At 38.9% G+C, this 24,172-nt stretch overlaps 1 protein-coding gene across 1 annotated transcript in view; it reads left to right on the plus strand.

The window, feature by feature from the left end:
- Window positions 1-24,172, plus strand: part of RpS20 (ribosomal protein S20) — a 56,143-nt gene that overhangs the window by 19,166 nt on the left and 12,805 nt on the right. Inside the window, exon 3 of the mRNA XM_090382052.1 lies at window positions 13,241-13,440. Coding sequence (XP_090238178.1) covers window positions 13,241-13,440 — 200 coding nt within the window. The remainder of the gene's footprint in view (window positions 1-13,240; window positions 13,441-24,172) is intronic.

The raw sequence follows: 24,172 nt of genomic DNA on the forward strand, positions 1-24,172 counted from the left end.
TAAGATCGAGTTTACTGTCCGTTTATGATAATTTCACTAACAGAAAAGCCCAATAAACAGGTGACTGCTAATTGTTTTTATTGTTTTATGGTTGTGACCTCCAGAATTTCGACCGAACCACGTGGTACCATCGGAGACAATCGTAGGGTAATCTCCAGTGCTGCGGTCTCCTGTCCTGATTAAACGGCATGCTGTCCAAATTAAGCGAAGTAAACACTGGCTATTTTCTTGATTGGTTTCTGTTTTTAAAGATTTGCCCCAGATAAATGGCTGCCCCGATTAACAAGTGGCCCAAATAACCGGAATCTGCTGTAGTATGCATTGCAGCCACAAAAATAATTCTTTAAATGTTTTCACAAGGTCTTAAACGTGAGGAAATAGCAGTCACAATTTAGAAGTCTAGGTCTTGTGGCTATACTTAGTTGATGAAGTGCATTTAGGCTGAGCTATCCAGTTCGATGATGACTGTTGATAGTTAAAGCTCTTGCCATAACTGTTGAACTTTCACAAGAACTCAGCTTGACCCGTTCAACCATTTTTTTTGCTATTTGTAGTGACTGAGAAAAGTGTCACAACTTGGTAAGTTTTGTGCATGTTGTGAACCAGAGAGTCGTAGAGATCAGCTGGACATTTGCACACCTCCGTATTCTTTTGAATCTGTTTACAGGCTTTGTCATGGTGTTAAGTATTGTGTACAAGGGGAGAAACTGCTAGAAAAACTGCCAAATTACACCTCCTGATTCACTGATTCATTTGGACAGGTTTTATTCCAAATATCATTGTGCACTATATTCTGTTCATGGAAAGAAGACAGGATAGCTTGGTTGCCCCAGATCATGTAGTAGTAGTGACATGTGATGCAAGAAAGCAAGTGTATGAGCTTATGCAGCATCAGCCAAAAAAAAAATTTACAAAACAATTCTCTCTAAATGTTTGCCCAGTTCCTCCTTAAATTTATTTAACCTATCAACTTCCACAACACACAGATGGAAGTTTGTGCCAGCAATTAACCACCCGCTGGCTAAAGGCAAATTTCCGCACATCTATTCTACATGTGTCTTTCCTTAATTTGAATTTATGTCCCCTTAGATTTGTAATCTGAATAAGTGAAAGAATCCCATCAAAATTCAGCGTGCACAACCCATTCAAGGCCCTTATACACCTCAATCAGATCACCTCGCAGGTGCCTAGTCTCCAGCCACTGCAATTTGCAGAACTTAAGCCTCTCTTGATCAGAGGATCCCTTCATTCCCCTCACCAATCTTGTTGCCCTTCTCTGTACACGCTCAAGTAAATCTACATCCTTCCTAAAATGAGGCCTCCAGACTTGTATGCAGTACTCAAGGTGTGGCCTGACCATTGCCTTATACAGAGGGACAACCACTTCCTTTAGCACAGATTTACCCTTTAGCACAGATTTACCTGCTAGCAAAATTCCTATATATCATTGACAAAACCCCATGACCTGCCCTGGCAGCCTCTCTGCATTGCTCAGAAAACTTCATATCTGACTGCACAATTACTCCCAGGTCTCTTTTCATTTTCTACCACCTTAAGTGTAGTACCACACAGTTGGTACGTTTCTCTGGGGTTACTTCTGCCCATATGCAGTACTTTGCATTTGTCAAGGTTAAACTTCAGTTGCCACTTCTCAGTGCATCTGCCCAAATTTTGTAGATCCTGTTGCAGTAGCACATTGGCATTACTGTCATTAACAGCCCTGCCAACCTTTGTATCATCTGCAAACTTCGACGTTAAGCCTGATATACCTTCATCAATATCATTGATAAATATACAAAACAACAGTGGACCCAACACCGAACCCTGTGGGACTCCACTAATAACATTAGTCCACGAGCCGACCGGGCTAGCCGAGTGGGTAAAGTACCTGCCCGGCAACCCAAAGGTCGCGGGTTCGATTCCCGCCTCGGGCTTGGATCAAAGTACTGCAAAAACCTTGGGAGGTGCAATATGGCCACAGAAGCCGATGCGCCAACAACTACCAAATCAAAAAAAAAAAAAAAAAATTAGTCCACGAAGAGCAGCACCCATTGATTACCACTCTCTGTTTTCTCCCACTCAACCATCCTTTTATCCATTGTAGCAATTTACCCTTAATACCATTTTGCTCCAATTTGTACAGTAGTCTTCCATGCACAACAGTGTCAAAAGCTTTCCTGAAATCCAAGTATATGATAAAATTATTTTTTGCATCCAGTTCCTTTGTAACCACATCATAATAACCAGTCAAATTTGTCAGACAAGACTTTCCCTTAACTTCCCCTGTGTCTGAATTATTGCTGCAGTCTTGTCTAGGTGATCCTGCATGCATCTTTAACCAAAGTTTTTAATTATATTAGCCGCTTTATTGACTTAATTGTTAGATTAAATTATTTTCTATAAGTAGCTTATAGACCTAGTCAAGCTCTGTGGTTTATTTGAATTAAGATACCACGATTTGGAAAGTAAATAATACCTCATGTCCATAGATTAACCTTTCGTAACTTGCCGCCATTGATATACGATACGTGTGCAGCGCACGGTTTAACTGAAAACTAGATAGCGAGTATAGTAATATCAATTAATCGGTAAAATTAATTTATTAATCTTATTAAATTTCATTGTCAATTGAATTGTACTTTTTTAACTAAATAAATATAGCAACATAGTTTTTACGAACGTAATATCATAAATTAATATATATAAGTTGACAGGGGATAAGAAAGCCATATAATGTAACCCGGAGATAATATTCTATACCGAAATACATATATATAGTGTTATAACTGCATTGGGATATAAGTTTGGGGTTATATTTTGTATTGGAATTTTATTGAACTTGAATAGAAATCATGACACAGAGCAGCAAAGCAAAAGGCTCAAACTAATGGAAGTGCTGTGGCTCACGGGAAAACTGAGTGGGGTGGTTGTACTCTGACTCAGTCTATTGAAATGCACTGCTTGTTCGATGCTTGTGCAGCAATCAGGAACTGGACGTGATATTGCCAAGGAGACTGTCTTTGTGTGCATGCAGTGTAAGGAGTGTGAGGAAATCGGGTGCCAATTCAGCATTCTTATCGGCTCATATGAGAGCTTGAAGGACAGGACGGATGCCCTCGAAGGATTTAAATTGAGGGGCCCATCAAGCTCTTAGCTGCCCACATCAATGCCGGAGCTTGCACTTGAACATCACGCAACACAGCAGCAACCCCCAAGGCGGAATGCACTGGTCCCAAAGGAACTAGTTGGTATAGGTGACTATTGTCAGGGAAATGGAGAAAATATTGTGCAAAAAGGATAGATGGAACAGGACCAGGGTATGTCTGCCAGGGACAAAGGTTGATGACGTTGTAGGGCATATAGCCTTTAAAGGCACAAAGGGTGATATTGTTGTACACGTTGGCACCAATGATATTAAGAGTAGGGGACTGCAGAATTACTTAACAAGTACGAGACAATGCTGAAAAAAAACCGTGAGTTAGGATTGAATTTGAAAGTGTCTGCAATTCTGCCCAGACATGATAGGAGGGAGTATATGATGAGAGCTTTGTCGATCGGTTCGGGCCTGGAGAGATTGTGCAAGGCTCAAGGGGTAGAATTTTTCTCAGCCTGGTCTATGCTTGTTAATAGGAGACACTGCTTCTACAGGGATGGGATACACTTAAATAGAAAGGGGGCAAGAATATTTGTTGATGCTATCGAGGCAGAGTTAGGTGGGTCGGAAAACTCCTAGCTTGGGGGGGGGGATACATGGACTAATAGATTAACAGTAGCCGCTGCAGAGGTGAAAGTGATTCTTGAACTGCTTCTATTTGAAATGCAATTGAGCAGCAGCCTGGAAAGCAAGGCAATTGAGATTTCCAGGACTGCTGGGAATCATAGTGGAACAAGTAAATGGGCTGTGTTAGGGTAACTAAGAGTAGAAACAGGTGTATGTACACCAATGCTAGGAGTATAGTTAATAAATTCGATGAGCTTGAAGTGCTAGTCAAGACATCAAAGGCAGATATTGTTGGGATATCAGAGAAGTGGTGTCACACAGGCATAAGCAGTGCAGAATTGGAATTTGGAGAGCACAATGTGTACAGAAAGGATAGACAGGACAGGAAATGAGGAGGGGTTATGCTGTTAGTTAAGAAACACAAAATCTAAGGAAGTGCATCCAATTGATGTAGGTGGAAAATGCAGTGTTGAGTCTGTTTGGTGTGATATAATCACTGGGAAAGAAAAATGAGAGTAGGTGTGTGTTATAGGCCTAATGAATCTGATGAGTATAATGAGCAATTGTGCAGCGAAATAGTGGGCCAGTAAATTAGTGTCTTATAATGGAGGATTTTAATTTCCCAGAGATTGACTGGAATTTGTGGGTTGGTCACTCACACACTAGCAAGGCTTTTGTGGATTTATTGGATGATTGCTTTCTACAGCAGCATGTTTGGGAGGCAACTAGAGGGAGTAATACTGTTGATCTGATTATCAGTAGTGATTCTTCATGCATTAAGAATCTGCAGATAATGGAACCACTAGGTGGCAGTGATCACAGTGTGCTGAAGTGGGATTTACTCAAAGAGGTAACTGCCATCAAGGGTAAAGGGAAGGGTTTTTGCTTTCATAAAGGTGACTACAGTGGTCTGAAACAGTATTTAAATTCTATATGTTGGGACCAACTGATGATGTTACCAACAGTAAATTGAAAATGGGAAGCATTGAAAGAATTACTCTTGAAAGCTACTAGGCTTTTCATACCAACTAAGAAATATTGTTCAAGATTTAGGCCTAAATGAATGTCAGATGAACTAATTAGATATGTGACAGAGAAGAAAAATGCATGGGATACATATAAAATAGCAGGTGACACAGAAGCCTATGATAGATATAAGCAGTCTGTAACCAAGTCACAAAGGAGATTAGGCAGGCGAAGGCAGATTACGAGAAATCTTTGGCAAAGGATGCAAAGAAAAACAGCAAAGAGTTCTTTACTTATGTAAACTCTAGAAGGAAGGGGATGAATCTGATTGGTCCACTTGATATCGATGGGTCAACTGTTGATGATCCTGCTCAGGTAGCTAACAAACTAAATGAATATTTTGCATCTACATTCACGCATGAGGAGTTATTCAGGGAGGGGAATGCCAGAGGTGTATTAAACTCTGTAATAACTGAGAGTAAAGTGGAGGAGAAATTGTTGAAGATACACACAAGAAAGGCACCTGTGGTGGATGGAATCTATCCAGTTATATTAGAGGTGGCAAAGGAAGTATGCAAACCCTTAGCCATAATTATGACAGCTTCCCTGGACTCAGGGGAGATATCCATTGACTGGTGATGTGCAAATGTGACCCCAATCCACAAAGGAGGATCAAAGGGGGAGACAGGGAATTACAGACCTGTTAGTTTAACTTCTGTTCCAGGGAAATTAATGGAGGCACTGGTTAAAGAAGCATTGCAGGATCATCTAGACAAGACTTCAGTTATAGCTCGGACACAGTATGGGTTTGTTAAGGGGAAGTCTTGTCTGACCAATTTGATTGGATACTATGATGCAGTCACAAAAGAACTGGATGCAGGCAATAACTTTGATATTGTATATTGGATCTTAGAAAGGCTTTTGATACTGCTGCACAAATTGGAGCAGTGTGGCATTGGAGGTAGGCAAATTGCTGCTATGGATAAAGGGATGGTTGAGTGGGAGAAGACAGTTGTAATCAATGGACACTGCTCTTTGTGGACTATTGTTGTTATTAGTGGAGTCTCTCTGGGTTCAGTGTTGGCTCCATTGTTGTTTTCTGTATTTATAAATTATATTGATGATGGTATATCAAGTTTAAATGTCCAAGTTTGCAGACGATACGAAGTTTGGCAGGGTTGTTAACGGCATTAATGACAGTACGCTGCTGCAACAGGATCTAGAAAAGTTGAGCAGGTGGGCTAAGAGGTGGCAAATGAAGTTTAACCTTGACAAATGTAAAATACTACATATGGGAAGCAGTAACCCAAAGCAACGTATTAACTCTGTGGTACTACACTGACAGTGGTAAAGATTGAAAAGGACCTGGGGGGTAATTGTGCAGGCAGATATGAAGTTTTCTGAGCTGTGCAGATGGTCTGGCGCAGTAGCTCATGGTGTCTTGACAATAATATAATATCGGTGTTCTTAAGAGTAGTCTATGGTGTAGCTAAACACCGATATTATATAGATATTAAACTCTTAATGTATTATGCCTTGTGCATTTAGTTATTTTAAATATTGTCATATACACCTTTTGGCATCTCTCATATTGCGTGATTATCTTCACAACTGGGTCGTCAAGTCTGCAATACCAGGGTACCTGCCCACCTGCTGATGATAGGCCAGTAGCCTTGAAACATGTCTGGGTGGTGGTACTCACTGAGAATAAGTAACAATAGTCTTCTCTATTAGTGAAGCGTTACTTATTCGAGGTAGTGCAATATCATGGCAACTCGTCGTGAAGGCAGAGCACAACATGAGAAAGAGCAAATGATGCCTACAACAACTACTTTGTAGTTTCTTAAGAGTTGTCTATGGTATATCTAAACACCGATATTATATAGATATTAAACTCTTAATGTATTATGCCTTGTGCATTTAGTTATTTTAAATCTTGTCAATAATATATAGGAATTTTTCTAGCAGGGACCTGCTTATCTCTGCTAGAAAAATTCCTGTATATCATTGGTCCGGCCATACCTTGAGTACTGTATACAGGTCTGGAGGCCTCATTTTAAGAAGGATGTAGAGCTTTTGGAACGAGTACAGAGAAGGGCAACAAGATTAGTGAATAGAACAAAGGGTTGCTCTTACGAAGAAAGGCTTAAAGTTTTGCAAATTCCAGTGTCTGGAGAATAGGCACCTGCGAGGTGATCTGATTGAGGTGTATAATGCCTTGAATGGTTTGAGCATGCTCAATGCTTATGGGATTCTTCCTTTTGCTCAGAATAATCACCTGAGAGGGCATAAATTCAAATTGAGGAAAGTCGGTTGTAGGATAGATGTGCAGAAGTTTGACTTTAGCCAGCGGGTCGTTGATTGCTGGAACAAACTTCCATCTGTCATTGTAGAAGTTGATGCATTGTCCTGCTGGAAGAGCCCATTGCCCTGTGGGTGTGCATTGACCATGAAGGGATGCAGATGGTCTGGGGTGGATGTGTAACCTGGGCCATTCAGAGATGCATCTAGACCAGCTTTTCCTAAACTGTGTTCCATATTAAATAGTAATTAATAATTAGAAATTAAGATAAAATAAATAAATTTTGCATATTTGTAGCTTACAACACTTTTGTATCATTATAATTTTTAACATTATTTATTTTTTTCTGTAATTAATATACTGGCATAGACTAATAATCAGATAGACCGCGGAACATTTTATTTTGGTGGGCTTTTGCATAGAGAAGTATGCGTAGAGGTAAAGACATCTACAAAAAAGTTGTAATCTAATATGCCATTCGTATGCGATTTAGCCTGGAGTACACGAGTTGAAGGAGAGAGGGAAGCGAACTGATATCATAACTAAACTCACTTCATTGTATAAATTTTTTTTGATAATTATCAGTATTTCGAATTATTATTATTTAAATAAATGACTATGAATTTGTGATTGAAAAAAGGAACTTTAAAATGAGGAGCAAGTATTGCCACTGTGGTCGATGAAAACAAACACAATATTGTCACACTTCAAAGTGAGGATAAACAATTGCAGCCTTTTGTTTCCTAAAATCCGAAGTGAAAAAACAGGAACCAACTAATAAAAGACCAAAACGAAAGGATGATGACAGATATTGGAATTTCAGCTTTAAATCTGTTGGAAATAAAGATGATCCTGATGCACAGTGCGTCGTATGTAATAAAATATTAGCAAACAGTTCTTTGGCTCCCACCAAACTTGTTTCGTAAGTTTTCCATAAATACGTGTTCCGTAAATATACTGAGAGATAAAAAGTGTTCCTTGACTAAAGTTTGGGAAGTGCTGATCTAGATATACCAGAGGTCCCAACGTGTGCCAGTTGAACATGCCCCAGACCATTACTAACCAACCACCTGCCTAAACAGTTCCTTGTTGACATGATGGGTGCATAGTTTCTTGTGGTTTCCGCCAGATATGCACCCTCCCGTCCGCTCGAAATAACTGGAAATGGGACTCATCGGACTAGGAGACCTATCTCCAATCTTCCAAGGTCCAGTGCCGATGTCGTTTTGCCCATTTGAGGTGTAGAGGCCTGTGTCGTGGTGTCAAAGGGATTCTGGTTGGCCGGCGCTTGTTATAACCTATTGCACTAATGATCGACTGGTCTTGGTGGAGACATTTCTAGCACCTCCCTCGTTGAAGTTGGCAGTGATTTGTGCCACAGTCTCTCCCTGGTTGGCTGAAACAGTGCGAGACAGATGTTGATGACCACATTCATCCACCACCTTTCTCTGCCCACAGCGCTGTCCATGACGAGATGTTATTCCAGAAATGGCATATCACAACATACTGTTGAACAGGGATAGTGCAATTTCTGTACCACTTTCCACCCATGTGTCGGGACACACTATCATCCCTCTAATTACAAATTGGAGCAGTATGGCATTAAGGGCAAGTTGCAACAATAGATAAAAGGCTAGTTGAATGGGAGTAGACAGAGTGGTAATTAATGGGTACTGCTCTATGTGGACCAACGTTATTAGTGGTGTTCCTCAGGGTTCAGTGTTGGGCTGGTTGATGTTTTCAATATTTATCAGTGATATTGATGAAGGTATATCAAGCTTAATGTCAAAGTTTGCAGACAATACAAAGGTTGGTAGGGTTGTTAATAACAGTAATGGCAGCATGCTACTGCAACAGAATCTGGAAAAGTTGAGTAGATGGGCTGAGAATTAGCAGCTGAAGTTAAACATTGACAAATGCAAAGTACTGTGTATGGGTAGCAGTAACCCCAGAGAAATATACCAACTATGTGGTGTTACACTCAGATATGAAGTTTTCTGAGCAGTGCAGACTGACTGCCAGAGTAGGTCATGGGGTCTTATCAATGATATACAGGAATTTTGTGAGCAGGAATAAGGAGGTGATTATCCCTGTGTATAAGGCAGTGGTCAGGCCACACCTTGAGTATTGTGTACAGGTCTGGTAGCCTCATTTTAGGAAGGATCTACAGTTTATAGAATGAGTACATAGAAGGGCAACAAGACTGGTGAAGGGAACAAAGGGGTGCTCTTATGAAGAAAGGCTTAAGTTCTGCAAATTGCAGGTTCTGGAGACTAAGCACCTGCGAGGTGATCTGACTGAGGTGTATAAGCCCTTGAATGGATTGAGCATGTTCAGTGCTGATCGGATTGTTCCTCTTGCTTAAATTACAGATCTGGGGGGCATAGATTCAAATTGAGGAAAGATAGTTGTAGAATATATGTGTGGAGGTTTGCCTTTAGCCAGCAGATAGTTGATTGCTGGAACCAACTTCCATCTGTTGTTGTAGAAGTTGATAGTTTAAATAATTTCAAGGCAGAAATAGACATTCATTTGGAATGAATAAATGGATCAGTGAAATGGGAAGGGTTTTTTTTTTTTTTTTTTTTGCTGATGCTGTATGAGCTTGCTTTCTTGCATCACGTGCCTCTACTAATGCTAATCATTGGATTGTATGTTTTGATCGATGAAACCCCTATTTACAAAAAAAAAAAAACCAAGTGTTTATCCATACTGACATTGAATTACTGTCAACGTGAATGTAGCGATGCAGTGTACCTGTATACCTGCCAAGCTGTGGGTTCGTCCACTGGCGAGAGGGTTGATAGCGTCCCTTTGCCCAGTAATCAGGTATCCCGTGAATTCTGTCCTTTCAGGGTACAAATGCAGTAAAGCTTCCTATTTCAGTCTTGCTGCTGCAGTGATGCAGTGTGTTCACTGCCAAACTGTATTCAATGAAGATGACCGTAACCACTTTTCAATTCACAGACTATAATCTGTACTAATTCTTTTAAGTGCAGTGACAACCAAACTAAATAATTCCCAAACCTTTCTTCTGCTGCTGAAGAAACTTTAATCTGTGTTACTACTTCAATCAAAATAAACAGACTGTAAAATTTTTCTGGATTCCCAGGTATGCTGTGTATTAAGAAACGAACTTGTAGATCAAGCAGCAAAAGACCCTTCTGACTTTGATTCCATCCAGATTCTTTTTACTGATTATAAATAAACTATTCGTATGACACAGTGGACTTAATTGCAACATGCCCAGACATATAGTGTGTCACTTCAAATAAAGCAGTATCCATGTACAGGCACAAAGAGGTTGTAATGATTTAGAGCACAAATTGGGCATACTCATCACACCTTTTTACTTCGGGGGGGATGATTCTCAGACTATTTACAATACCATTCCCTACTTACTGTAATACAGTGTTGTTGATTTTGTCCATGAAGGGATGCAGATGATCTGCAAGGATGGACATGTAACCTGGACCATTCAAAGATGCAGTGCCGAACAGAAGTTACTTTAACTTCTGTTCCAGGTAAAATAACGAAGTCACTGGTATTTTAGATGCATCGCAGGATCATCTAGACAAGACCGCAGCAATAATTTGGACACAGCATGAGTTTGTTAAGGGAAAGTCTTGTCTGACAAATTTGATTGGATACTATGATGTGGTTACAAAGGAACTGGATGCAAAAAATAATTTTGATATCATAATACTTGGATTTCAGGAAAGCTTTTGACACTGTTTTGCATGGAAGATTTACTGTACAAATTGGATCAGAATGGTATTAAGGGTAAGTTGCTACAATGGATAAAAGGGTGGTTGAGTGGGAGAAGACAGAGGGTGGTAATCAATGGATGCTGCTCTTTGTGGACTAATGTTATTAGTCCCACAGAGTTTGGTGTTGGGTCCATTGTTGTTTTGTATATTTATCAATGATATTGATGAAGGTATATTAGGCTTAGTGTCGAAGTTTGCAGATGATACAAAGGTTGGCAGGGTTGTTAATGACAGTAATGGCAGTGTGCTACTGCAAAAGGATTTGGAAAATTTGGGCTAAGTGGCAACTGAAGTTTAACAATGAAAAATGCAAAGTACTGCATATGTGTAGAAGTAATCCCAGAGAAACATACCAACTGTGTGGTACTACACTTAGGGTGGTATAAAATGAAAAACACCTGGGAGTAATTGTGCAGTCAGATATGAAGTTTTCTGAGCAATAGAGACAGGCTGCAAGAGTGGGTGGATCTTGGGGTTTTGTCAGTGATATACAGGAATTTTGCTAGCATGGAAAAGGAGGTTATTATCCATTTGTGTAAAGCAGTGGTCAGACCACACCTTGAGTACTGCGTATAGTTCGGCGCAATATGGCCTGAGCAGCCCGCCCTTGCGCCAAAAATAACAATAACAACAACAACTGCGTATAGATCTGGAGGCCTCATTTTAGGAAGGATGTATATTTGCTTGAGCATGTACAGAGAAGATCAACAAGATTAGTGAGGGGAACGAAGGGGTCTTCTTACCAAGACAGGCTTAAGTTCTGCAAATTGCAGCGGCTGGAGACCAGGCACCTGCAATGTTATCTGATTGAGGTGTATAAGGCCTTGAATGGGTTGAGCATGCTGAATTCTGATGGGATTCTTCCACGTGCTCAGATTATGGATGTAAGGGGGCATAAATTCAAATTGAGGAAAGACAGTTGTAGAATAGATGTGCATAAATTTGCCTTTAGCCAGAAGGCGGTAATTTCTGGAACAAACTTCCATCTATCACTGTGGAAGTTGATAGCTTAAATAAATTCAAGGAGGAACTGGACAAACTTTTAGAGGGAATGGTTGTGTGAATTTTTTTTGCTGATGCTGCATAACTCATATGCTTGCTTTCTTGCTTCATATACCACTATTACCAGAGGTCCAAATGTGTGCCATTTGAGGGTATAGGAGAATATTACCAACCATCCACCTGCTTAAACAGTTCCTTGTTGACGTGATGAGTACACAGCTTCGTGTGGTTTCCACCAGGTATGCACCATCCCGAACTTTCAAAATAACTGGACTCATCAGACCAGGGAACCCATCTCCAATCATCCAGGGTCCAGTGCTGATGTTCTTTTGCCATCTACTGAAATCACATCTTTCTGATGATGCCTAACCTTTGAGTGCGATTAAACTTAAAACGAAATGACAGCAGTTTACTCAGTTTTTTAATTATCTGAAAATGATCAATCTATGTGTTCACTTTTAATCTGCTTTGCATCACTCCAACAGGGGCACTTTGATCATATTAGCCATTGTGGCACAAAACCTCTACTTTAACAGTAACAACAAAAGCATTCAGTAATAACTGGTCTGGTTGTGGCAGATTCATTCTTTGTTGGCCTTTGTGTTCACCAGACATGATGCTGCTTGATTTATGTAGGGGTTTGTGAAGAACTTCATGTTCAGCAATCAGTGGATTCACTGACCCAAAGGAAAAGGTTCCAGAAGATCATACCATAGATAGGTGCACGATATTTTTGCTTCACCTTAGAATTGTCTGCTGCATGTGGGAGGCAGCAGACAACAATTCTAAGATGATAGTATAAGCCTAATCAGGCTTTCATCTCTAGGGCCTGTCTTAGCCCAATATTTTGTTCTTATTTCTGGAGTATATGGTTTTCATCTAAAAAATCTTCTTTTAGATTTTTTTTACGTATACCTAATTATCTATTTACAGAATTTGAAATAAGCATAAACTCCTTTTGATAACAGAAATAATTTGTTAAATATATTTTTGATTTTGTATTTATAGAATATTATGTAGGTTTGCTTTTGCTCTAAGTATGTAGAGTTCTTCAAATAAAAGCTTATAAAACATATGCTTTATAATTTTTTTGTTGTAGTTTTCATTTATGTTTAATTTTCTTTGAAATTGAAATAAGGGCATCATAGATAATTTTTTTTATTATTATTTTTTAGTAATTTTTGTCTAGTGTCTGTATTCACCAAAGATAGGCTCTGTCCATCTTTGTAGGCAATTTATATCAAATATTAAGTCATAAAAGGTAACATTGCCACTTTAAACGTTTTACTTTTATCTGCGCCTAAACATCATACTTGTATATATGATGTGCAGAAGTTTTTTAGGGATAAAAAGTTGGACACTGCCATTTTAAGATATATATATATATTTTTTTTTAAATTAAAATGTGCATATTGAATATGGTAGTTACTATTTAATTTTGTTATATAATGCATGGTAAATTTTATTCTCTTTCTATAGTGTGCACTGATTTGATAAAAGGTGCAAAAGACAAAGAACTAAGAGTCAAGGGGCCAGTTCGAATGCCTACAAAAGTGCTCCGCATTACAACTCGTAAAACACCTTGTGGAGAAGGATCAAAAACGTGGGATCGTTATCAAATGCGCATCCACAAACGTATTATTGACTTACACAGTCCATCGGAAATTGTGAAACAGATTGTATCCTTTTTTTTTTTTTTTCTCCCCTATTCTGAGTAAATTTTCATATGTTCACCATTGCCATATTAACAGATAGCTTAAAACCATACTGAATTATGGATAGCAAGGCTAATTCTTAGGTGAATTTGAGGTTTGTAATTTGCCATATTCGTTGGTAGTTATGTGCTATTTTCAGAATTATACCTTTCTCGTTGCAAGATGAGAATGAGGAAGAGCATGAAAAAGTAAATTTGTGGTGAATGAGTTTTTTGAAAAGCAGTGTCCACATTAAACAAAAAAAAAATCCTACAGGAAAAGATGAAACTTGCATATACCTTTGAATAACTTGGAACAAACTAATTTTGCTGAGTTTTTTGTTTGAGTGTACTGCATCTTTACTATTAAAATGGCTAAATGATGCAAGAAAGCAGAGCTTTCTTGCATCATTTAGCCATTTTCATCTGCACCTGCCAAAAAAAAATTCAGTCACTTTCTACTTCATTGAGAGGAAAATGACCTGGAGTCTAGAACATTGTTGGTACTGGACAGTACCCTTAGCCACCCTGAGAATTTGAACAGCCTACAAGTTTTAGTTCCTGTAGAAGTGTTTTTCCATGTATGACTTCACTGATTCAACCAATGGATAAGAATGTCATTTCAAATTTCAAGCTCTGCTGCTTGTGATTTACCTTTAAGGAACTAGTCAAGGAGACAGGGTAAAGATAAGCAGTCATTTGGAGATTGGCATATCCTTCGATATTATGAAAGGCATCGGAAACATTGTTGCAACACGGGAGGAGGGGACAACCAACTGTATGAACAGTAGCTGGAAGAAACTATTGCTGGAGATCACTACTTCATGGAATTTGAAGAGAATGAAGTAGCAGTTGCCAGTGACATTGTCAGGCCAGCCAACTAGGATTGAATGAAGTTGGTATCAGCAATGTGGATATTCTAGTCTTAGTAGTGAAGAGCTAGTAGCTAGTACAGCTAGAACAGTATTTTCTACTGAGGATGGTGTGTCCGGAGAAGACAATGAACTTTGCAACAGGAGTTTTGACTGAAGGCTTCAGTAAGCTCCTGGATGTCCCGAGTCCTTTCACTGAAAATGATACAGATTTTGACCAAAGGACTGCAGTGAAGAGTTCTTGTTGATGCAGTCTCCTACTACAGTGAACTGCCAGTTAAGTGGTACCAACTAATTGGTATGTCACTGTGGGATTACTGCTGCTCATGTGCAGTGCATTTGATATTGTTAAACCTCAGTTGCCACTTATCAGCTGATCTTCTTAATTTTCCTAGTTCTTACTACAATAATATAAGGCCTTGAATGGGTTGAGCAGGCTCAATTCTGATGGATTCTTCCTGTTTCTCAGATTATGATCCTGAGTGTGCATAAATTCAAATTGAGGAAAGGCAGTTATAGAATAGATGTATGTGTGGAAATTTGCCTTTAGCCAGGGGGCTGTTGATTGCTGGAACAAACTTCCATCTGTCGTTGTGGAAGTTGATGGCTTAAATAAATTTAAGGAGAAACTGGACAAATGTTTAGATGTGCGAAATGGGGTTTTTCTTTTGGCTGATGCTACGTAAGCTTGCTATGTTACTAATGCTACTACCTTGATCCCTGTCATTAACCATCCTTCTGATATTTGTATCATCTGCAAACTTGTTCAGCTTGATATGCCTTCATCAATATTGTTAATAAACATTGTAATCAGTAAGGGGCCCCAGCACTGAACCCAACAGACTCCACTAATATCATCAGTCCAAGAAGAGCAGTGCCTATTTATAACCACCCTCTATCTTCTGCTACTCCATCTGTTTATTCATGCAATAGTAGTAACTTGTCTCTAATGCCATGCTACTCCATTTTGTACAGCAAACTTTCATATGAAACAGTATGAAAAGCTTTACTGAAATATAAATATATAATGTCAAAATTATTGTTTGCATCCAGTTTCTTTGTGGATATTAGTAGCTAATCGGATTGGATAATTCCATTCCTTTTAAGATAATCCTGCAATACTTTAGCTACTAATTCCATATTTTCTTTGGAATAGAAGTCAAGCTTACAAGTCTATAATTGCTTGTATCACCCTTTGATCTCCCTTTGTGAATAGGAAAGACATTTAAATATTTCTAGTTTGTATGAGCCTCCACTGAATCCAAGGATGCCCTCATAATTATGCCCAAGTGTTTACTTACCTCTTTTGCTGCATCTTTTAATGTAACTGAAGTTTCCCATCGGCCTCAGGTGCCTTATTTACTTTCAGCTTCAGCAATTTCTCCTCCACTGTCTTCTCGGTTATAACAAGATTTGTTTTGCTCACAGCTCCTATTTATAACTTGGTATACTTCTGTTGTTCCCATTGCTAAAAATTTTGTTCGCAAGTGAATGTAGGTCTAAATATTTATTTAGCTTATTAGCAACCTAAACAGGAGCAACAGTAGTTACACCATTAATATCTAGTAGGTCAGTGTTCAGCTCTTTTCTTCTAATGCAAAGAATTCGTTGCTACTTTTCTTTGCATTCTTAACCAAGGAGCTCTCAATCTGCCTTAGCTTGCTTACATCCCCCCTCCCTCCACCGCCTTTAGTAACTGGATTTTGGAGCAGTTTATACCTAACTGTAGGATTATAATCCACGGTTGCCCCTTTTAGCCCTGGGCTAAAAGAGCAACTGTGGATTGCACTGCACATCCACCACTAGAGCCAACAGGCTCTCACCATTCCTGACACCCACAGAATGGAATATGACCTCAGACCTCCAAAAAGAATGAGAACGTATTCTAACAAATCAGAACCACCAGCCTTTCTGATAATTCATTCCTTATTGCCTCAGCTGATAAGCAAACTCTTTCCCTTTTTCATCCAGAGATGTCTCGACCTCGAAAATGTGGCTGGTACACCATAAATGGTTAAAATAACTCCAGTCAGGAGATCTACTAATCGAAACCGCGCAAGCAAGGCATTCTGAATTATTATTAAAATTGTCCTCTATAAGTGGAATCCCAATCAAAGTCATTCCACATAACACACTGAACTCAAGAGTGATAAGTGAGTGGGATTTATTGAGTGCCACGGAAGCAGAAATAGTTATGGAATTACAACAGCAGAAAGTAACTCAAGCAAGGTGAATAATGATTCAGAAGGACAATAAGCTTGTTCCAAAACAATTTTATATTGATCTTTAGTACACCTGATTTGCCGACCTCAGAGCAGCTACCTGCACTACCATATCCAACCATACATTCCAAACCCGTTAAGATGTTTCACGTCCCAAAACTTTGGTCTTTCTCAAACATGCAGAGGTGAAACTACACATCCTAATTGCAAGTCAAAAAAATCATTCACAAGCACAGTTTACAGCAGAGTCTTCAAAATGTCCAAATTGCAAGAAGAATCATCCAGCTTATTTGAAATCGCACAACTTCTGGAAAATGGAAAAATATGAAAGTATAAGATTGAGAATAAAGTTGCATATCAAGAAGCAAGGAAGCAAATAAAGTCAACAATCCTAAAACACACTTATGCTTCTGCCACGCAAAAGTACAGTACCAAGCAGTTTGAACCAAAATGGAGGTATCAATTCTGCCTAACACATCCATTGTAGAATGGGCACAATCTGTACTTATCAACACATCAACCTACTACCAAACCTGTTTTAGTTGATGAAATAAATAATACTCCATCACCGTTCTGCCTAAAATTACACCAAGTGATAAAATGCCATATAAATCACGAAGGCAACAAGCCAAATTGCCACTATCAACTTCAAACAGCACAAGCACTGAAGATATAACTGCAGAAGATAATATGGAGACTGGATTTTCACCTAGTCAAACTGATGATGTAGAAGAGAGTACAGATTGCGGTTACCCTTTTTTTTTCTAAAAAAGATAAAACAAAATATGACTTTAAAAAGCAAACCACTCACAAGAAACACAGACTCACCTTCCCTCTTCAAACTCAAATAATGCAGCACGTACAGTGGAATTGTAGAGGTTTACACAGCAATACCAATAACATTATGATTTAATCTCCCAATATAGTCCTGTAGCCATTTGCTTACAAGAGACTAATGTAACTCCATCAATTAAAAATTTTACAACTTACAGAAAAGATAAACTCTTCATTGTCTGCAAGTGGAAGCATTGCAGTTTTAGTTGACTATAAAATACCTTCTAGAAACATTCTACTTCAGACCCACTTAGAAACTATTGCTGTATGTGTAGCAGTGGGAAAATAGCATCACTTCAGTATCGCTCTAATTAGCATCACTGAATCTTCCACCTGACAATATCCGCATGTTGAAAGAACTAGAAGACCTTATAAAACAAATACCACCACCTTTTTTTGTCTTGGTGATTTCAATGTGCATCGTCCATGGATAATAGAGGACACTTGGTAGAGATACTACTAGACAGACTGAGCCTAACATTACTGAACACTGGTCAAAATACTTGTACTCAAATTCCCACTGGGTCTACGTCAGCAATTGATTTAACTGTCTGTTCCCCCATATTGTATCCCAGTGTAGAATGGACAGTTTTAAAAGATCTATGCAATAGTGATCATTTCCCAATTAGGTATGGACTACAAACCCTGTATGCTGATCATCCAGTAAAATGGAAATTGTCCAAAGCAGATTGGGGGAAAATGTTCAGCCTGCCTTTCCTTTGATAGCTAATTGATTGTACTACAGCCCATTGATGATGTCACCCAGCAAATACTGACCACAGCTTCCAAAGCAGTACCTCAGGCATCTGCACGTAAACACAAAATCCTTAAACACTGGTGGAACGGGGCATGTACCAATGCCCAAAAGGAAAAATTAAAGCCTGGAACCTGTTTTGGAAGTTTCCAAAGCAAAAGCAAGACCAGTTAGAAGAAAAGCCAAAAAAAGACTCATAGATACAGTTTACCTCCACTATCACAAAGGATACTAGTAGTCAGATTATCTGGAAAAAAAATTTGACAACTAAATAGTAAATAACTACTATTTTCTACTCATCTTAACCAAGAATGGACAGGAAATATTTTCTCAAGAACTAGCCAGTTTACTTGCAGAGGCTTTTTCTGAAACGTCTGCCACTTCGGCATATGACAATTCTTTTCTACATATTAAAGCTCTATCAGAAAGGTACAAGATAAATTTCCATGTTACACAACTTTTTGCCTACAATCAGCCTTTTAATCTACCTAAACTCCAAGCAGCGCTAAATAGATGATCCAAAAGCACAGTAGGACCTGGTGGAATCTTATGAAATGCTGACACAACTAAACAGCACAACAGCCTTGAATCTACTGTTAATATTCTGTACCAGATTTTTCTTGAAGGTGTGTATTCCTCTTCCTGGCATCAGTCCATTATTTTAGCCTTTCCTAAACCAGGAAAGGACCAGTCAATACCACAAACTTACCAACCAATCTCCCTCACCAACTGCCTAAGTAAAATGCTAGAAAGAACGATACACAGGCAACTTTGGGTACTTGAAACTAAAACACAACAATCAATTTGGATTCCGACAAAATAGATCCAAAATGGATCTCACAGTTAAAGCCAAGACTAATATTCACATTGCTTTTGTCAGAAATGAGCATCTTATAATGGTAAGTCTGAATATTGAATGGGCTTTTGACACTACCAGGAGGTATGGAATACTGTGAGAACTTTATTTCCTGGGATTGCAAGACAGATTGAAATTCATTCATAATTTTCTTCAAACACAGAACATTTCAAGTCCGTTATCAAATTACTTTCTCAGCCTTATACTCAGTGCTACTCGTGTTTCATTTAGACCACACATGACATAGAGCATCCCCAGTACTGTAGAACTATATATGTATGCCGATGATCTTAGTATATCTTGCCATTCACAAATTATTCAAACCATTGAAAGACAGCTACAATTTTCTATAAATAAGTTACAGGCATGGATATTGTTTATCAGAACAAAAAACAGTTGCAATTCACTTTTGCAAAAAGCGAAAGCTACATCCAGGATGGATACTCAAATTAAAGAATTAACAATCCATCTCGCTAGTAATTTTTGTTTCTTAGGTTTAATGTTGTTCGCCAAACTCAACTTTATAGTAGTAGTAGTAATGGGATGTGATGCAAGAAAGCAAGTGTATGAGCTTATGCAGCATCAGCCGGGAAAAAAAAAATCGCACCATTCCCTCCAAATGCCTGTCCAGTTCCTCCTTAAATTTATTTAACCTATCAACTTTCACAACGACAGATGGAAGTTTGTTCCTGCAATTAACCACCCGCTGGCTAAAGGCAAATTTCTGCACATCTATTCTACATCTGTCTTTTCTTAGGTTTGTAATCTGAACAAGTGGAAGGATCCCATCAGAATTCAGCGTGCTCAACCCATTCCAGGCCTTTTACACCTCAATCAGATCACTGTGCAGGTGCCTAGTCTCCAGCCACTGCAATTTGCAGAACTTAAGCCTCTCTTGGTAAGAAGACCCCCCTTCATTCCCCTCACCAATCTTTGATCCCCCTTTGTGAATTGGAGATACATTTGCACATCTGCATTCCATGGGGACCTTCCCTGAGTCCAAGGATGCTCTCATAATTATGGCTAAGGGTTTGCTTAGTTGCTTTGCCACCTCCTTTAATATAACTGGATAGATCCCATCCACCCCAGGTGCCTTTCTTGTGTTTAACTTCAACAGTTTCTCCTCCACTTTGCTCTCAGTTATTAAAAAATCATTAAGCACCCTGCTACAATTTGATAACCTGCCATTTTCAAATCTTAATAACTCCTCATGTGTGAATGTAGATGCAAAATACTCTTTTAGTTTGTTTGCTATCTGAGCAGGATCAACAGTCGAACCATCGATATCAAGTGGACCAATCAGATTCATCCCCTTCCTTTTAGAGTTTATATAAGGAAAGAAATCCTTGCTGTTTTTCTTAGCATCCTCCTAACCTCCTTTGTGACCTGATTACAGACTAGCTTATATCTGCCATAGGCTTCCAAGTCTCTTGATAATTTATATGCATCCCATGCATTTTTCTTCTCTGTCACGAGTCTCATTAGTTCATTTGATAACCATCTAGGCCTAAACCTTGAACAGTATTTCTTAATAGGTATGGAACTTTTAGTAGCTTCCACGATTAATTCCTTGAATGCTTCCCACTTAGAATTTACTGTTGGTAACATCGTCAGTTGATCCCACTGTACAGAATTTAAACTGTCTGAGACCACTGTACTCACCTTTACGAAAGCAAAAACTCTTTCCTTTACCCCTGATGGTAATTATATCTTTAAGTAAATCCCACATCAGTACACTGTGATTACTATCACTTAGTGGTTCTTTTATCTGCAAATTCTTAATACACGAATGATCACTGCTGATAACCAGATCAAGAGTATTACCCTCTCTGGTTGCCTCTTGAACCTGCTGCTGCAGAAAATAATCATCCAATAAATCCATAAGTCATACTACAGTGTGAGTGACCAGCCCACAAGTTCCAGTCAATATCTGGGAAGTTAAAATCCCCCATTATAAGACATTCTGATTTACTAGCCCACTCTATTTTTCTGTACAATTGTTCATTGTACTTATTCGAGTCATTAGGCCTATAACACACTCCTACTCTTATTTTTGCTTTCGCAGTGCTTATGTCACACCAAACTGACTCAACAGTGCACTGTTCATCTATATAAACTGGATGCACTTTTGATTTTATGTTTTTCTTAATAACAGCATGACACCTCCCTTCCTATCCTGTCTATCCTTTCTATACACATTGTACTCGCCAAATTCCAATTCTGCATTCCTAATATCAGTGTGACACCATGTCTGTGATATCCCAACAATATCCACCTTTGATGTCTTGACACTTCAAATTCATCAAATTTATTTACTATACTTCTAGCATTGGTATACATGCACCTATTTCTAATTACCCTGACACATCCCATATACCCACCTGTTTCACGATGACTGCCATCAGTCCCTGAAACCCCCAGCACCCCTTGCCCCAGGTTGCTACTTATTCTAATAGAAGTTGTGCAAGAATCACCTTCACCTCTGCCTGCAGCTACTTTTAGAATAAGTACTTTTAGTGAATCCCCCCCAAGCTAGCAGTTTTCCGACCCACCTAACTGCCTCGATAGCATCAGCAAATATTCTTGCACCCTTTCTATTTAAGTGTATCCCATCCCTGTAGAAGCAGTCTCTCCTGTTAACAAGCACAGACCACGCTTAAAAAAAATTCTGCCCCTTGAGCCTTGTACATTCCCTCCAGGGCCGAATTGATTGACTAGGCTCTCATCGTGTACTCCCTCCTATTGTGTCTAGGCAGAATTGCAGACACCTTCAAATTTAACCCTGACTCACGACTTTTTTGCAACGTTGGCCTATACTTAAGTAAATCTGAAGATCTCCTACTCTTAATGTCATTGGTGCCAACATGTACAACAATATCACCCTTTGTGCCCTTAAAAGATAAAATATGCTTTACAACGTCATCAACTTTTGCCTCTGGCAGACATACCCTGGTCCTGCTCCATCTATCCTTTTTACATAATATATTCCCCGTCTCTCTGACAATAGTCACCAACAATAACTAGTTCCTTTGGGACCAGCGCATTCTGCCTTGGAGATTGCCGCTGTGTTGCCTGATGCCCAGGAGTGAGCTCTGAGTTGGGCAGCTGAGAGCTTGACGGTCCCCTCATTAATTTCTTCAAGGGCATCTACCCTACACCTCAAGCATCTCATAGATGCCCAGTAGAATGCTGAGTTGATGCCTAATTTCTAGACATTCTCTGCACCTGGCACACACAAAGACATCCCCCATGGCAATATCATGTTCTGTTCCAGAGAGTTTGGCAAACATTTCACAAGTTGCACATTTTTTTAGGCTGTGATGCGTTGGAGAATCGCCCCCCCTCAGTTCTCCCCCGAGTCACAGCACTCCTGCCACTTTGTGCCTGTTGCTTTGCTGCTCTAGTCTGGGGCATGATATTTTAAATTAATAAGATCAATAAATTTAATTAATTAAAATTTTTCAATACTACGCCATCTAATAGAATCCTAAATGCAGTGATGCGTATTACGCTATATAATTATACGTTAGAGCTACCTAGTTACCACAATTAAAAATTTGAATTCCCTACTACTCTATACAAAAACAATGGCTGCAAGATTCAAACGAAATAACGGTTTTAGGTATATTAAGTAGTAATCTACAAAAACTCTTTATCTAAATTAAAAATAACAATAACCAGCGTAACTATAAGACTATGTATAAAGTACAATATAAAATAACAATTAGGTAAATAAAAAGGCAAACACTTATCGCTTTTTCGGAGCCTGTAATTCACAGCTGTAATTTTTAAAGAGAGTCAGCGCCCTCAGCATATAACATTCCTCTGAACTGTCTGTTTAAAGAAACTTAATAGATCCATCTATGCCAATAGGTATGCTCTTCTACATTCTTGTCTTATTCTCATTAGATCGTATAGATTATGGTGCTGTTGTCTATGACTCAGCCTAGAAAAATGCACTGACCAGACTTAATACCATTCAGCACATTGCTCTAGGAGCATTTAGGACATCCCCTGTCCAGACTTGGAAGCACAAGAACCTCCACTTTACCTTAGAAGGAAAATGCTGCTTCTCAGTGCAACCAAACTTCAAAGCTTTCTACTCCATCCCATTCAACTGTTACTTTTCAACCCTGAGTAGACAATGTTCTATAACAGAAAACCCGATGAAAATAGATACACTTGGAACTTTCATTTGACAGTATGCTGTGCTTCAACAGATCGACTTACCTGCCCGACCCCAGTCTGTAAATCTTCTACTCTGCAATACCTGTTTTCAGCAGTGAGGGGGGGAAAAAAAAAGAGAAATTCTGGCAGATCAAAACATTAAACAACTTCATAAAGGTCATGTTCACCACAATGCTCAAAGCAACCTAATATTTACAAGTTTTACATTGGTTTCGTGTATTTTATTTTAGTTTCTTGTATACAGTTTTTAGCGCTTTTATTTATACAATTCTTAGTCTTTAATTTATTATTATTATTTTATTTTATTTTTTTATGTATATGTAATTCAATTCTCAGATTAAAGTTATTTATTTTTAAACAGTTCGTTGGTCAATAAAATAGGATTTCATTACTTACAGATGGTTTGAAAATAGACTGTGCCATTGGTGTTTTCTTTTACAGTTTCCATATCACTATTGGTTGAATGTAGCAGTTATCCTGTAGAATTATATTCCATTAAATTAGCCCCTTAGAGAATATTAACACTTTTCACAATGCCAGCAGTGTAATTTAGAAAGACTTCACAAGTGTGATTGGGCACCTCCGTAGCCAGGTGGGCAGAAGCAGCAGTGCATAGCACACGTTTCTTGATTAGACCGGGGTTCGTGCCCGTGCCCACCAAATACAGAGGATGCGGAAAGGTCAGGAAATGACCACCGCATATCCCCAGAGCAATATGGCCTTAGTTGCTAATGCTCCTAAAAAATAAATAACAAGAAGTCTGAGATCCAACAAAACTTTAGTGAATGAATTTGTTTTATGATGAGATGACAAATTTTCAATTTGTCATCTCATCATTTGTCTGCATTAGACAAATTGAAAATTTGTTTAATGCAGCATCACACTTGTTGTTGTGATGACTAATGCAGACATCACACCACAGCACCGGCAAATGACCAAGTACCATATATAGAGTTTTTGAAGCATATAAGAAGGGTCTGCACTTCTCAGTG

Source organism: Mastigoproctus giganteus, chromosome 9 (genome assembly GCF_048544385.1).
Source record: "Mastigoproctus giganteus isolate SK-2022 chromosome 9, ASM4854438v1, whole genome shotgun sequence".
Classification (NCBI taxonomy): Eukaryota; Metazoa; Arthropoda; class Arachnida; order Uropygi; family Thelyphonidae; genus Mastigoproctus; species Mastigoproctus giganteus.